The 13,145-nt window shown below is 40.4% G+C and overlaps 1 protein-coding gene across 3 annotated transcripts in view; it reads right to left on the bottom strand.

Moving 5' to 3' along the window:
• The window catches only part of SYNE2 (spectrin repeat containing nuclear envelope protein 2), a 179,467-nt gene that overhangs the window by 50,262 nt on the left and 116,060 nt on the right, over nt 1–13,145 (bottom strand). For all 3 annotated transcript variants that reach the window (XM_077783923.1, XM_077783922.1, XM_031504904.2), the window contains 12 exons: nt 12,824–12,925; nt 11,693–11,812; nt 11,335–11,535; nt 10,800–10,973; nt 10,097–10,228; nt 8,261–8,457; nt 7,908–8,040; nt 7,085–7,267; nt 6,503–6,649; nt 4,727–4,903; nt 3,401–3,556; nt 1,920–2,069 (listed from right to left, as the gene is read on the bottom strand). In XM_077783923.1, the coding sequence (XP_077640049.1) occupies nt 1,920–2,069; nt 3,401–3,556; nt 4,727–4,903; nt 6,503–6,649; nt 7,085–7,267; nt 7,908–8,040; nt 8,261–8,457; nt 10,097–10,228; nt 10,800–10,973; nt 11,335–11,535; nt 11,693–11,812; nt 12,824–12,925 (1,872 nt within the window). The remainder of the gene's footprint in view (nt 1–1,919; nt 2,070–3,400; nt 3,557–4,726; nt 4,904–6,502; nt 6,650–7,084; nt 7,268–7,907; nt 8,041–8,260; nt 8,458–10,096; nt 10,229–10,799; nt 10,974–11,334; nt 11,536–11,692; nt 11,813–12,823; nt 12,926–13,145) is intronic.

The raw sequence follows: 13,145 nt of genomic DNA, 5'->3' as shown, positions 1-13,145 counted from the left end.
TGCAGGCTTCAAAAGAAGCAGTAAACCATATCTGGAATGAAGTATAAGAATTTGCTGGAAATCAAAATTTCACTGGAGTTCACGGCGGCACTATTCTGCAAGAACACCCCAGGAAGTACTGAAATAATGAACTGCTTATTCCTTCCTGCCAAAATCAACCTGAAGTGGGAGGAATTTGAAAGCCTTAATCTTCTTAGGAAGCAGATAGTTTGATCCAGAGATCAAGTTTCTGTTCAAGGACAATTTGAACAGAAATTGGTTTGCATGGAAGAAGCCACTACTGCAATGCTCTGAGAGCTGTCATCCCTCCTATGCCATTGTGCTCTTATAATGCAGGCCCACCTGGACCCCAGGCTAGCAAGTTCAGGATTTTCATACAAAATAAAATGATTGATATTCCCTTTATATTCTATCCTTTCATTAATGATGAATATCCCCTTTATTTTCTGTCCCTTTCTTTATTACAGCTGTCTAATCTACAAGGGGCAGATTTTGGTTCTGACTATGCAGGCACAAAATGGAAGATGAAAAAATGTCCACACCGTAGTTCACCCTAAATACACTGCATAGATAATTTTATCCTAGTACCCGAGTTTCAGGCACATACAGGCTGGTGGATTAATCATCCCTATTCTCTTTTGAATCATGGTACAGGTGGGAGGAATCTCTAATTGCTTTTTGTAGCCTGTAGCTAATTACTGCCCACACAAGGAAGATGGAAAGTCATTGTTCCCTGGAAATGTCTCAGGGCCACAGACTCACAGGCTTGAGCTCCACCCACAGACAATTTAATCAAGGTATTACATCTCCTTTGCCCTGTATTAGAAATCTCTGCCTGGCTCACATGTGAGCAGTCACCCATGGGAAAGAAACTTGCTGTTTCACTGCTCAGCCCCAAACATCCTGCAGTTTTACAAGTTTGATAGTTTAGTCACAAAATCCCCAAAATTAATATGACCCACGGTGACTGAAAGAAGAAAAAAAGCACCAGGCTGTCAATCCTGCCAATTTCTATCTATCTCCAGCTATACATCAGATAGAAGAACTTTCATCATGTACATAAACATAAATTTTCCAGTTTTCTTGGTAAGAAACAGTCACATCCTTTCTGCTGAAACCTAAACCAAGAAGCAGCAGATCAATATTAGATCAACATCTCCTGTGGAAGAGCTCAAGAAAAAGTGTTTAGGTTTCACAAAGTTCTGAGGAAAAAAAGCAAGGAATCTGTAATAAAAAGTGTAAAGCAATCTTAACTAGAAACACAACCACTCCATCATGTGTAATTCTCTACAGTACATGGTTATTTATTATGACAAATTTAAATCTATAAATATACTCATTATTATCTCTCCTGCACCTATAAAGTACATTCACATTAAAAAAAAGAATTCAGCTCCAGTTAGAAAGATATTATGACTATAAATACAAACTGCTGGGAAGTCAGTTTGCATGGGAAACCAATCTGCCAGACTCTCCTTGAAGCAACTGGAAACCACACAGGATTTGAGGATGGCAAAAGCCACCCACCAGCATCTACCCCCAGTTGCAGTACAGGGGAGAAAGAGCAGGGTATGAAAGAGAAGGAGATCAAGTAAAAGAGTTTAAGGTTTCCATTTGCAGCTTGACAGAAACATAACAGTGTTTGTTCTTTATTTTCTTTAGCTGCAGATGGGGATCTGCTCCTCCACCCTTTGTATTCAAACTGCTTCAAGATCAGACTAATTTTTCTCTCTCAACTTTGGAAATATATATTAATTTACTTTACAGTAAAGACTTAAAATGGAATTCTAGGAAGGTAAAGAGTAAGAAACACTTTCCATATTTTTGGTACCAGCTCCTGCCATCTTATGAAGATGATTAATGACATTGGTGGTCAGAACATGCAGTGGAGGAAACCTGAACACAAGCAATGCTTTTACCTGGTTTACAATGCTGTCCTTCATTTCACACAGCTCAGCTATCCTCAGAGACTGAGCTTCTGGGGTTTGTTCTGCACTACCATTTGAAGCCAAACTCTCTTTGAGCTTATCAAGAGTTTTGGATTTTTCCGTGAGTTGATTTTCTAGCTCCTAAGTAATGGGGGAAAAAAAAAAAAAGTAACATCATTAAATGAGACCATAGAGAAAAACTTTTGTGTGAGTAGCTTAGATAAACCTTTCTTCTTTAAAACCAATTTTGTGTAATTTTTCAGTCATGCAAAGGTAAGACAGGAATGGGTGAGTCCCTGAAATCCTAAAAACTTTTAGAAAGTTATTTTCAGAGGGAAAAGAGTCCCTTTACTCAGAGGGACTGCCATGGCAGAAATTTCAGTGAAATCAAGTGGGAACAATGTCCAATGAATGGAGATACCTGGGACTCCTTCCCCAGCACAACCAGCAAGATTATAAGAGTCTTGACATGCTGGGGAAGTCTCAGTAGGGAGCTCTTTACAATAGGAGAAACTATTCATATCCACAATGGGCTACAGCATTTCCCTATAATGCTACGCTTAAAGCCATGACCTACTTTCACCTCTCACTGATCATCCCCCAAACATTTTTAAATTTGGACCTCATTTTTATTGACCAAATTAATTTTAATGAAACATTTTAGCCACCTGTATCCTAGCACTTTGTGTTGCTCTGAGCAGGTGAGTGTTTAGTCCAAGCTACCCTTGTGCCTTCCTTCCATTCTGGCCCCTCCACATATTTCAGAGATGCAAGTAACTCAGTGTGTAACAGAGCACCCCAGACAATAAAAGCAGCCTACTACAAGAGAAATGTAACCATGGCAATGAAAGAACAAATATTCTATTTTAAAAAATAGAGAGGGAACACTGTACTGAATGAAAACAGCAGACTGTCAGTAACAGAATCAATTATTTGCTGGCTGCCACCTGTATTATTTTGGGGGATCTGAGGCCTAGAAAAACGTAACAAAGGACACCCAGACACTTGAGGCTGCTGCAGAGAGACTACACTACAGTCTAGGGCAGAAGTAGAGAGGGTTGCTATTTCTCCAAATGGGAGTGAGTAGTTTCCATGACACTTCCATCACAGAGCTCTTCAAACTAATGGAATTGATAATTTCGGCCATGGCTGTGCTGAACTGAGAACTACTTCTATTGGAAGCATCTCAGAATACAATATTGCTGCACAGCACTTCAAATACCATGAAGAAACAGCAGATGCATCTTCAATTGGTGGAAAAAACCAGAATAGCCACTCACATTAAAAGTGGTCCTGGCTTTTTATCACCTGAATGCAACATGTTTTAATTAAAATGACACTGGACAATTCTTCTGGGAAATGGCAACTTCCTTTATATTGCTCTCTGTTGAAATCTGTGCAGTTCCTTAGTCTGGATTCAGTAAAGTGTTAAATAGGGTTTTTACAGTAATACCACTCAAGTCATGCTTTACCTTGCAATCATCTAAGGTGTTCTGTGCAGAGATCAGACTTGCTGGGGTCTGTAAGGATCTCAGTCGATCGCTCTGAGCTTCCAGCCAGTTGTGCAGAGTCTGGGCTTTGCTCTCATTCTCAGTAATATCCTCCAAAATGTGCTCCAGGTCTTGTATCTGAAAGTTGCAGAAATGCTTTTAACTTATTTAAACCTACAAGTGGGCAGAAACAGGGCTCTACCTTCCACGACAAAATCTGAGATTACAAAATCTATACTGAAAATACTCTTTAGAGAAAATATTTTGAAAGGAAAAGCTAAGAAGTTTTGCAGGCTCTTTAGGATCTGACTTTTTTCCTTTGGAAGAAACAAGGCAGTGTGTGTTCTGGAGCTGGGAGACCTGACAAGTTAAGGGACCCTGAGTTATGTGGACACATTCATATGGAGTCTGAAAATCTCATTCTCAGTAAAACTCACCAACAAGGCTACTAATAACACAGGGACCTCAAGTTTCCTATCTTCAATCTTGGCCCTGAGGATCCATTAAATCCTAGGACTGAATTTCCTGAAAATAGTTAGAGAAGATAACCTTTTCCCCAACAAAACTGAAATTTCATAATGGAAATTTTCAATTGTACGGGAAATGAAATTTCCACTTAAAAATGTTTCTGGAAAACTTTCTGAACTAAAAAACATTGGCAATTTTTCATCTGATCAGAAGTCTTTGTATCTGGATTCAGAATGGCCACCTCCTCCCAAAGCTGTATAAATTGAGACACAGAGATGAAAGAGAAATGTGTTGGTAGAGGGATTAACTCCAGCAGCCTCATGGCTGCATTTTGGGATTCTAAGCTTCCCCATATCATGAGTCAAAGCAGCTTTTCTGGGCATTGGGCACATAAGCAGCAGCATCTAATTCTGGATGCATGGATTATTTCTAGCCTCACTAGAAAAGAATAATTCTGAGGCATTGCCCGTAACAGATTTTCTCCAGAGAAACAAGATTATATGCTGATAGGAAAATTCTGCATGTAGATTTAACTCTATCAGCTGCTGACCTTCAAAGAACTCCATGGGGAAAGCATATTTAACTACTGCAGGAGGAGGACACCAGCAGAGGAACCCATTTCAAGTGACCCAGGAGGGCTGGAGCAGGACTGAGAACTGCTCCCTGCTGTGCCTTGTCCAGAGGCTCATGTCTTTAATAATCACTTAATAATCATTGCTTTCACAAATCCAACTGCTACAACAGGAAAACTGCTGGCAGCTTAATATATCCCTAATACAGAGCAGTGGCATAGGCATAATCACAGCTGTGAGAGTGAAAGCCATGGGAACTCAATCCAACCTTTCTGTTGAGGGCTGCCTGCAGGCGGTGCCACCGCAGGTTCATCTCACCCAGGCACTCGGCAAACTCTGTCCTTTCGTAGCGCTTGCTCTCCACGTCACAGGTGCTCATCTGCAGCAGGGACTGGTTAACAAAATCTACCATCCACTGCTTAAAGTTCATTTCCATCATGTATTCCTGCAGGGGAAAGAAGAGAAAGAACAAAAACATAAACCAGTCAGTGCTGTAGTTTTAATCTGAATGGCTCCAATGATGCTTCAAGGTGTGGCAACGGGACGTTGATGGCTTTGTTTGAATCATGACCTAAAATATTCTTCTGAAAGAGACTTGTCTGCAGGCATAATTCTCAAATTTTACCATTCTGTATGTGTAGCTGTTTCCATCCACTAAAATTTCTGCAGAAAATCTCTATCATTACATGGATAGTTCAGGGCAAAAACAGGCTAGAGATGGAGCAGAGAATAAAACCCAGGGGTACCAGACGCTGTACTTAATCCATTGGACAAAACCATCACACTGCCACAGGCCCAGATTAGGCCAAGACCAAAGCTTTCCCACACTTCTGCAGCTCACAGGCAAAAGCAGCACAAGCTTCTACTCCTTTTAATAAAACATCTGTTATCAGAATAGAATATCAGAATATCTGTGAGGAAAAAGTGTCCTCCAACATTGGCATCTCTTGCGCAGAGAGAAGTAAGATACTACATGCAAAGTGAAAACATAAGGGAACGTCTTTTTATTTCAGAAGGTATTAGAAGAGAATAGGAAAGGGCTCCATATTTATCCAGTAGTGCCCAAAAAAGTCACCAAGAAATACCACAGTAATCACAGCTGCTTCCCTCTAGGAATTTGTGACCATCATCCCAGCTTTCTTCTCAGCACACACAGCCCCACCTTGCTGACAAGTGCAAAAGATACACCTACAAATCCACCTCTAAATATCCAAAGTGTTAAGAACAGCACCTCACCTACATGTCCCAGCTGCCAACCCAACTGATACAGACCAAAATGTTATATATGTGCTATACCAAGGCACTTGGAAAGAAATGTTTGCATTGGCATTTGTTTACGTGCAGCACCAAAGTGGCTGTGAGCTGCAGCTGCAGACTGAGAACTGTCAGCCTGTCTGAGCCCTGAGCAGGGGCAGAGCAAAATAGGCTCTGTGGGGATTCATGCCCTGAGGCTGGGCTCCCTGGCATCTCTGGAGTACACAGCTTGAATCCTCCCCGTGGCTGGAGCAATCAGCCTCTGCCACTTATGCTTCAACATCTGAACAGCACCAAGAATCTCCTGCACCCTCTCTCTCTCTGCAGGGATGTTCATCTTGTCCCTCTTTCCTAGCAGGTTATTTCTTTTGATGACACATAATATTCAAATCCCCTGTTCTCTAGTTAAATGGATTCAGGTTATGGCGCTCCATGAGGAGGTATTCCTTGTTAAAAAGACAGACTAGAACACAGTACAAACACAGAGTGTCTTCCTAAGGAAGGAAAGCTTTCCTGCTCATCACATTTTATCATCTAAATGCAAGAGCGAGAACAAATGAGACAGATGGGACAGCATGAGAAAAGGAGATTACAGCCCAGCAGGCAGTAGCTGTATTGCAGAACAGGCAGTGGTTTGTGTGTCATGGAAGCATAAAGGTTTTATAAAAGAGGATGTTACGACACGTTTCAGATGGAGGAACCCTCTTGAGAGCAAGGGGAAGGGTATGACAGTGCCTGTAAGCTGCTTCCATCCTTTTTACAGCAGGCTTGGACTCGTTCTCCCATTTACCTTGTACTTCTGAAGGAGGGTCTTGACCTGGGCAGCACCATGTTGTGAATTTATTGGCTCCTCACGCTCCTGCTGCTGTTCCACATGGTCCAGCCAGGCCATTAGCTCAGCAATAGCTTCCCGCGATGAAAGCTTTTCCATCTGAAGCTGAGGTGAAGCATATAATGAATCCTCTACACTCTACTTGTTAGAAATACCAAGGAAGATGGCATTTCTGCTTTTAGAAAGGCTCAGGCACTATAATCGCATTACTGGGGCATGAACTTGAAAGTGAGCCCTGTGCTCCAGAGAGGCAAATTACTTGAGTTCTAGAATTTATGAATCTGAAATAACATTCTATCTAATTCTGAGGAATTCTTTCTAATTTTAAATAACAGACTTCCATGCAAAATCATAAAGATAGTAAATACACGTAGAACAGCCCAGGAAGAACACAGCAATATTTAAACTGCAGTAAAATATTGGGGTTATTCTGAAAGCATATCACAGCTAATTCAGAAAATCTCAACTGAATCCCAGCAGCAGCATTTTAACTAATTATTTAGCTTGAACTGAGAGATGGCAGCAGAGTTTCTCACTCACCTGGTGAAGCTTTTCTTGAATGGCTGGGAGCTGTGTAATCAGTTCTCCCCATTTTTGCTCAAACATTGCCAAGGATGACCTAAGTGCTGCAGTATCAGCTTGCTTCACGTGGAGGAGCTGGCTGGCAGTGCTCACCACTGATGACTTCAGGGAAGATTTTTCATCAACTTCCTTAGAAAATGTCTGGGGTGCACAGGACAAATTTAAGAGAGGGTTAATATTTATATATCTCTTGAAATGAAGACAAGCCATATTTTCACAGGATGAAATGCCTCAAGAAACAGAGTTTATCAAGAATGTAAACTTCAGAAAACCTAAGCTCAACATGTTCTGGCAGATAAAGCATTTTTTTCCCCAACTTGATATACAGTGCTGAATGCCACCCTTTGCTTCCACAGAGACTCGGAATATCCTGATCCCAAATTCACACAAAGGTCCAGGGAGCAACCCCAGTCCTCAGAGCTCTGGCCAGCTCACATCTACCAGTCAGCCTTCATGATGCTTTCCCCCTATGCACTGTTCCTTCTGTCTGGCCTCACACTGTGGCTGAACCTCCTGGCTAGCCATCCAAGGGGAGCAGGAAAAGACACAAAATGTAATTCAGCATGTTTCTCTTCCATGACTTTGGCTCACCACCTTCACTCCTGTGCCCCGAGCCCACACTCCAGGTTCAGTTGTTGAGTGGCTTTGGGGCACACAGACATTCAGTGCTGTATTATGTGGGTGGCTCAAAGGCATGGCAAACAAAAGAAACCTCTCAGAAGGGTCATTTTCACCAGAATTCACAATGTCTTATCTAAACCTGCCAGGAGAAATTACTTACAAACAAACTGCAGATGTTATCCCTGATGGTGGCAAGATCTTGTGACACATTGAGAGACTGCTCCTTCCAGAAATTCATTCTCTGCTGAGCAGAATCCAACCATTTCATCAACTCCTCTGAGTCTCTGTTGTAGCTACAGGAGAAACAAAACACAGAAACTCACATCCAGCTGAGGCTGGGATAACATTTCTCACCCTCCAAGTTATCTTCCCTGTGAGAAGGCACTTGCTATTCTGGCACCTCTGCTGCTGCATAGTCCTGCAGAAGCATGGCTTCAGTTGTCATCTATAAAAAAAGTATCACAAACTAATGTCTAGCTGATACTTTAAACTGATTTTTTGTGTTAGACCCACCTGACCAGGAGTTTCAGTAATGTTTGAAGTCGATGTAGCTCATGGCCAACTTTTTTGGTTAAAGACAACCACTGCTCTTCCAGCTTCCCAATCTGGCTTCTTATTTCTGGACAGTTCACAGCAGTCAGCAACTTCTTCCCTTCTTTCACCATCTGGTACAGTCTGGCATGCTTTTCATCAACACTGCTTTTGATTGTCTGTCAGAATATGGGAAGTTTGCAAAACAGAAACACAACTAGAAAAAACACATATTGCTTGTTCTAACTTCTTAATAATTTCTTCCGTAATGTATTTTATTTTCCAAATTATAGGAATCTGCAATTCATTACATGCAAAAGGGACATAGGTTTTTGTGGGTTTGTTTGGTTTTTGTTTGTTTGTTTCTTCTGGGTAGGTCGAGACAAATCTCAACATACTTTTATACATTGTCAGAATGACTGTGTTATGATTTGATGGGCTTTCAGGCAATGGACAAACACTCTCTATCAGACCTGACTGCACTGTCCACACATATGACTGCTCCCACCATAAAATTATTGTCTTCCCATGCTCCTAAAGTTATTGTTCCTCCTTCAACTCTACCCTATTTTTAAAAAAAGTTGCCACTCTTTTGAAGGAAACAGCTGGGATAATTATTGAAAAATAGTGGCAGGGAGAAATAAAGTGTGGACAGTGAAGTCATTAAGTAAAAAACAAAGGTATTTCTCAGGGTGTTTATCTTCCAGGAATTAAGGCCTAGAGAATTTTATTCTGCTCTGCTTTTGAAACTGTCAAGATCCAGTTTCACCCTGCACCAAACATCTTCTAAAGCTTTATGGCTTTGTTTTTCAAGTCTTTAAGGACTAGTGAAGAACTCCAAAAGCCAAGGAAAACCAGGCAACTTCACATCAATGGCTGTGCAAATTTTGCATGTCTCTTGTCTCAGTGCAACAGGAATCAAAAGCACCAGAGGGCCACTATGACTGTAAACATCTATAGCTGATTTATTGCAAAGGCTTTACTGGAGCTCAGATTTTTTTCCTGGAAATGTCCAGTGATATCTTTCCTGCAGCCAACTAGATTAAATCATTATAGTACTTTTTTTCCTTTATTAAACATTCATTAATCATTTATTGAACACCCATTAATTTGCTATTATTAATTCAAAAACACTGTAACAGAGAATGTCCTCTGAAGAATGAGAAAGGTCAGACCTGTGAGGAATGCAGAGCACTCTGAAAGTACATCACTAAGGTTACTGAAAAACTTTCTTCTTAATTTTATAAAACAACCATAAATGCTGCCTTCATATCCTTATATTTAAATGTGTTTAAAATGTGAATAGAATATTTCCAGCTAGAGCTGAGGTTGTAAATAAAGATGCAGCTCTGTTTTCAGAGATGCAGCTGCAACCAGTGTTTCAATAAGAGTTCAAATATTTGGTATTTTCAGATATTTGAAAGCACTAGGTTGATTCTCCTTTTCCATAGGTTTTACACTGTGACATGAAAATAATTTCTGAATTAGAGAGAAGAGGCACTATGTTCACTCCAGGGCTCTGGCCGCCCTTGGGATCCATGGAGCCTGCACAACATCTTAGACTAAATACTTTCCTTTGAAGACTGAGTTATAATAAAGTAGTTACAGTCATTATTCCCACTAAAATGGACTTGTAGCCCCTGGCTGAAATTAGCAGCCCAATCTTCTCCTACTTTGAGAAGTCAATTTTGAGCTTGCATTCACACACAGCTGAGGAGATGAGGCAGTGCCCTGCAAATCATCTCCTCATATACTAACTAGTAATTTTTGCCAGTTCTACTGATCCATAAAGAAAAGCAGTGACAAACACATAAATACCTCTAGAAGTGCAATCCTTTCCATTAATCTTTCTTCAGTTTCTTCAACCAAACTTACAGAAGGCAATGCAGAGGCTAATGCTTCTAACTCCTTATTGAAAACTAGGCATTCCTCATCAAATACCATCCAATCCTAAAAAATACATTGAATTGTTAACACAGCACAAATCCATTTGCATTTTTAACACACCAGATTCAGGATTTAATGCCCTCTCTAGCATCAGCAGCTCTTGCTTTAATGAAACATAACAAAAAAATAAGTGAATGTTAGGTAATTATCAAAGTGAGACATTTCACCACAGATGAAATAATTCTGCAAAATATTTAAGGATTCTTATTTTAAAGTGGTGTAGGCAATTTTTTATTCTCTAGGGATGTTCTGAGATTATTGGTTAAATTTTTTAAAGTTTTATTTTAAAGTGGTGCTGGCATTTTTCTGCCTTAAAGGGCTTTTCTGTCAGTCCAGACAATCAGAAATTACAGCAAAGAGTCAAAGTGTGATGTGTTGAAATGTCAATTTCCAGAGATTTTCAAGAAGAAAGCTGACACACACAGAATAAGTAATAAATGGGCTGTTGCTGTCCAGTGGAATCAGGAAAGGACAACTACTAGCCAAAGAATCACTGGTAGGACAAGAGCTGGCCAAGATGCAACTTTTCTCCTTCCCCCCAGGTTTTACTCTTGGGTGTCTTTTGATGTATTACCTTTAGCAGGCTCTCTAAGTGTATACCATACTGGCAGGCCTTCTGCTCCAGCAATTTGACTTCATTCACCAGCTCTCTCCAGAATTCCTCTCTCTTTTGCAGGACAGAAGGACTCACTCTCTTGGAAAACGCTTCCATGTAAGCCATACGTGTCATGAGGTTGTGGAAAAAATCCTGGGAAAAAAAACCTCAAGTTACAGCTTGCTCTTTAAGAGAGATCACACTCCCACAGCAGGAGTTCTAAGGCTTAACTAGTAGGCAGGACACAATAATCCTTTGGGATAACTATAAGAAAAATGTGTTTTTCCTTACACAGCTCTGTGTTCTGAGGTAAGCAGAAATAGCAATTTATCACCAAAACTGGTACTCTTTTGGTGTACTGAAAAACTTGTCTTGGTTCTCAGCACATATAGCAGTCCCTCCCCTTAGCTATGAACCAGTCACTCTCCTCCACTGCACTGGAAAGAAACCAGTCCCAGAAAACAGTGCTCCTTGCCATGCTGACCTGAGCAGTGCTGTAATGAACACCTCATACCTTGTGATTTTTTAGGTGAGACTGCAGAGCTGCTCTGCTTTTTGTTAGGTGCTTTGGATCTTGTGCCACCTTCTCTTTTCCAATAGCTACCAGCTCTGCAAACCCACGAAGCAAATCCTCATACTGGTTTTCACTGATGGCAGGGGAGTTCAGCTCCACATATTTTGCTTTCAGAATCCCCCACATGTCATCCAGAACATCCTACAATGCAAACACTATGCAGTGATCCATGAAGGACAGAAATGAATCCCACAAACCCACAGAACGCAAAATAGCCATCAGCCTTTTGATGCTGCAAATGCCTTGCATAGAAGAATCAAACCTTGCTGAGTAAGTGGAAACTGTACTGTGGGCTTACCTCTAATTTATAAGCTTCCTGGATTAAGGTGATAGGTAACTGCAATCTTTCTCCATGGCCTCTCAATTTTGCTACTTGGTTTTCAAAGTTTTGCAGCTCCACAGCACAGTCACCAATTTTCTAGATGAAGGACAAAATTAACTGTTAGGAAGAGTTCCATTCCAATAAACTTTCCATTATCACTGGTAGTGCAATGAATCCAGTGGCTGGATCTCTCCTGTGCTAGCACTTCAGAAAATCCAATGAGCTTATAAACTAATTGGACAAAACAAGGCATAACTTACTGTGTTCACACAGCACAGCCAGGAAGGGAATTCAGGTCATGTGTCTCAGGACAACATTCAACATGCCTTTCCACTTACTAATTCAAGAGCAGCCATTAAAGGAATCATGGACTCAGAAAACAGCTTTTTCTTATGAATCAGAAATAGTCAGGGATTGAGACAGGATCCCTCTGAAGGAAGGAAAGCTATGTACTTCTGGCATTCCTTTTCCAGGAGTGGTTACCTAACAGAATATAGCCAGTCCTTTTTTATTTTATTATGCCTCTAAGCAAGGTTATGAGCCTGTAACAAGAAACCTTCAGAATACCCTCCCTGCTTTGGTAATAAGTAGGTAAATGGCCAATGAGCATTCTGGGGAGGATATGCAGTCTGTTAATTTTTAATCTTCTGCTAATTCCAATTAAGGTCAAAGAAAATAGCTTAGCTGGTCAAATTCCATATGATAAAGTGCTCATAAATGCTGCAAGAGAAGATAAAAATACCAGAGTCCCACAAAGAAAAGGTAGTTTGGAATAAGAAAAGGTGTAACATGTGTAGTTCTTTTTCTTCCCTGCCATGGCATGGTGGGTATTTGCTCTGGGAGGTTGAGGAGAGACTGGTTCCTCCACTCCAACCACTAAAATGTCTGGAATTACATCTGAGTATGGATTGGGGTGTAGTTAAAAAAAGAAAAAAAAAGGGAAAAGGGGTGGTAGTGAATATAGCAAATACTGAACTCTCTCCTTTTCCCATTTCAAAAACTTAAGTTAGACTCAAACTTTAGAAATTATGAAACTTCACAAATTGCAGAAGGCTGGAAATAATAGCTAATGCTGTAAAAACTCTCATTTCCTTCAGATAAAATTACCTGAAGCTGTTCAGAAACATTATGTCCATGTAGCTCATTCAAGCATTGTTGCAGAGCAGCTTTTTTCTCAGTTAACTGATCATAGAGTAGCCTGGTTTGATTCTGTAAAATAAACATCAGAAATGTATCACATTAACAGGAGTGTAGTAATGACCAGACAAAATTATACAGCAAACAAAATTATTATTTCTTTAAGTAAATGCATTTTTTTTTTCTCTTAAAGAAACAAACAAACAGAAAACACCAAAATAAAGCATATACATTATGGGCTTAAAGCAGTAATTGGACAAGGGAAATTCTGAGTTTGTGTAGTATTTAAGAA

The sequence above is a fragment of the Lonchura striata genome, chromosome 6, assembly GCF_046129695.1.
Source record: "Lonchura striata isolate bLonStr1 chromosome 6, bLonStr1.mat, whole genome shotgun sequence".
NCBI classification, from domain to species: Eukaryota; Metazoa; Chordata; class Aves; order Passeriformes; family Estrildidae; genus Lonchura; species Lonchura striata.
This window is presented reverse-complemented; position numbering and strand designations above follow the sequence as displayed.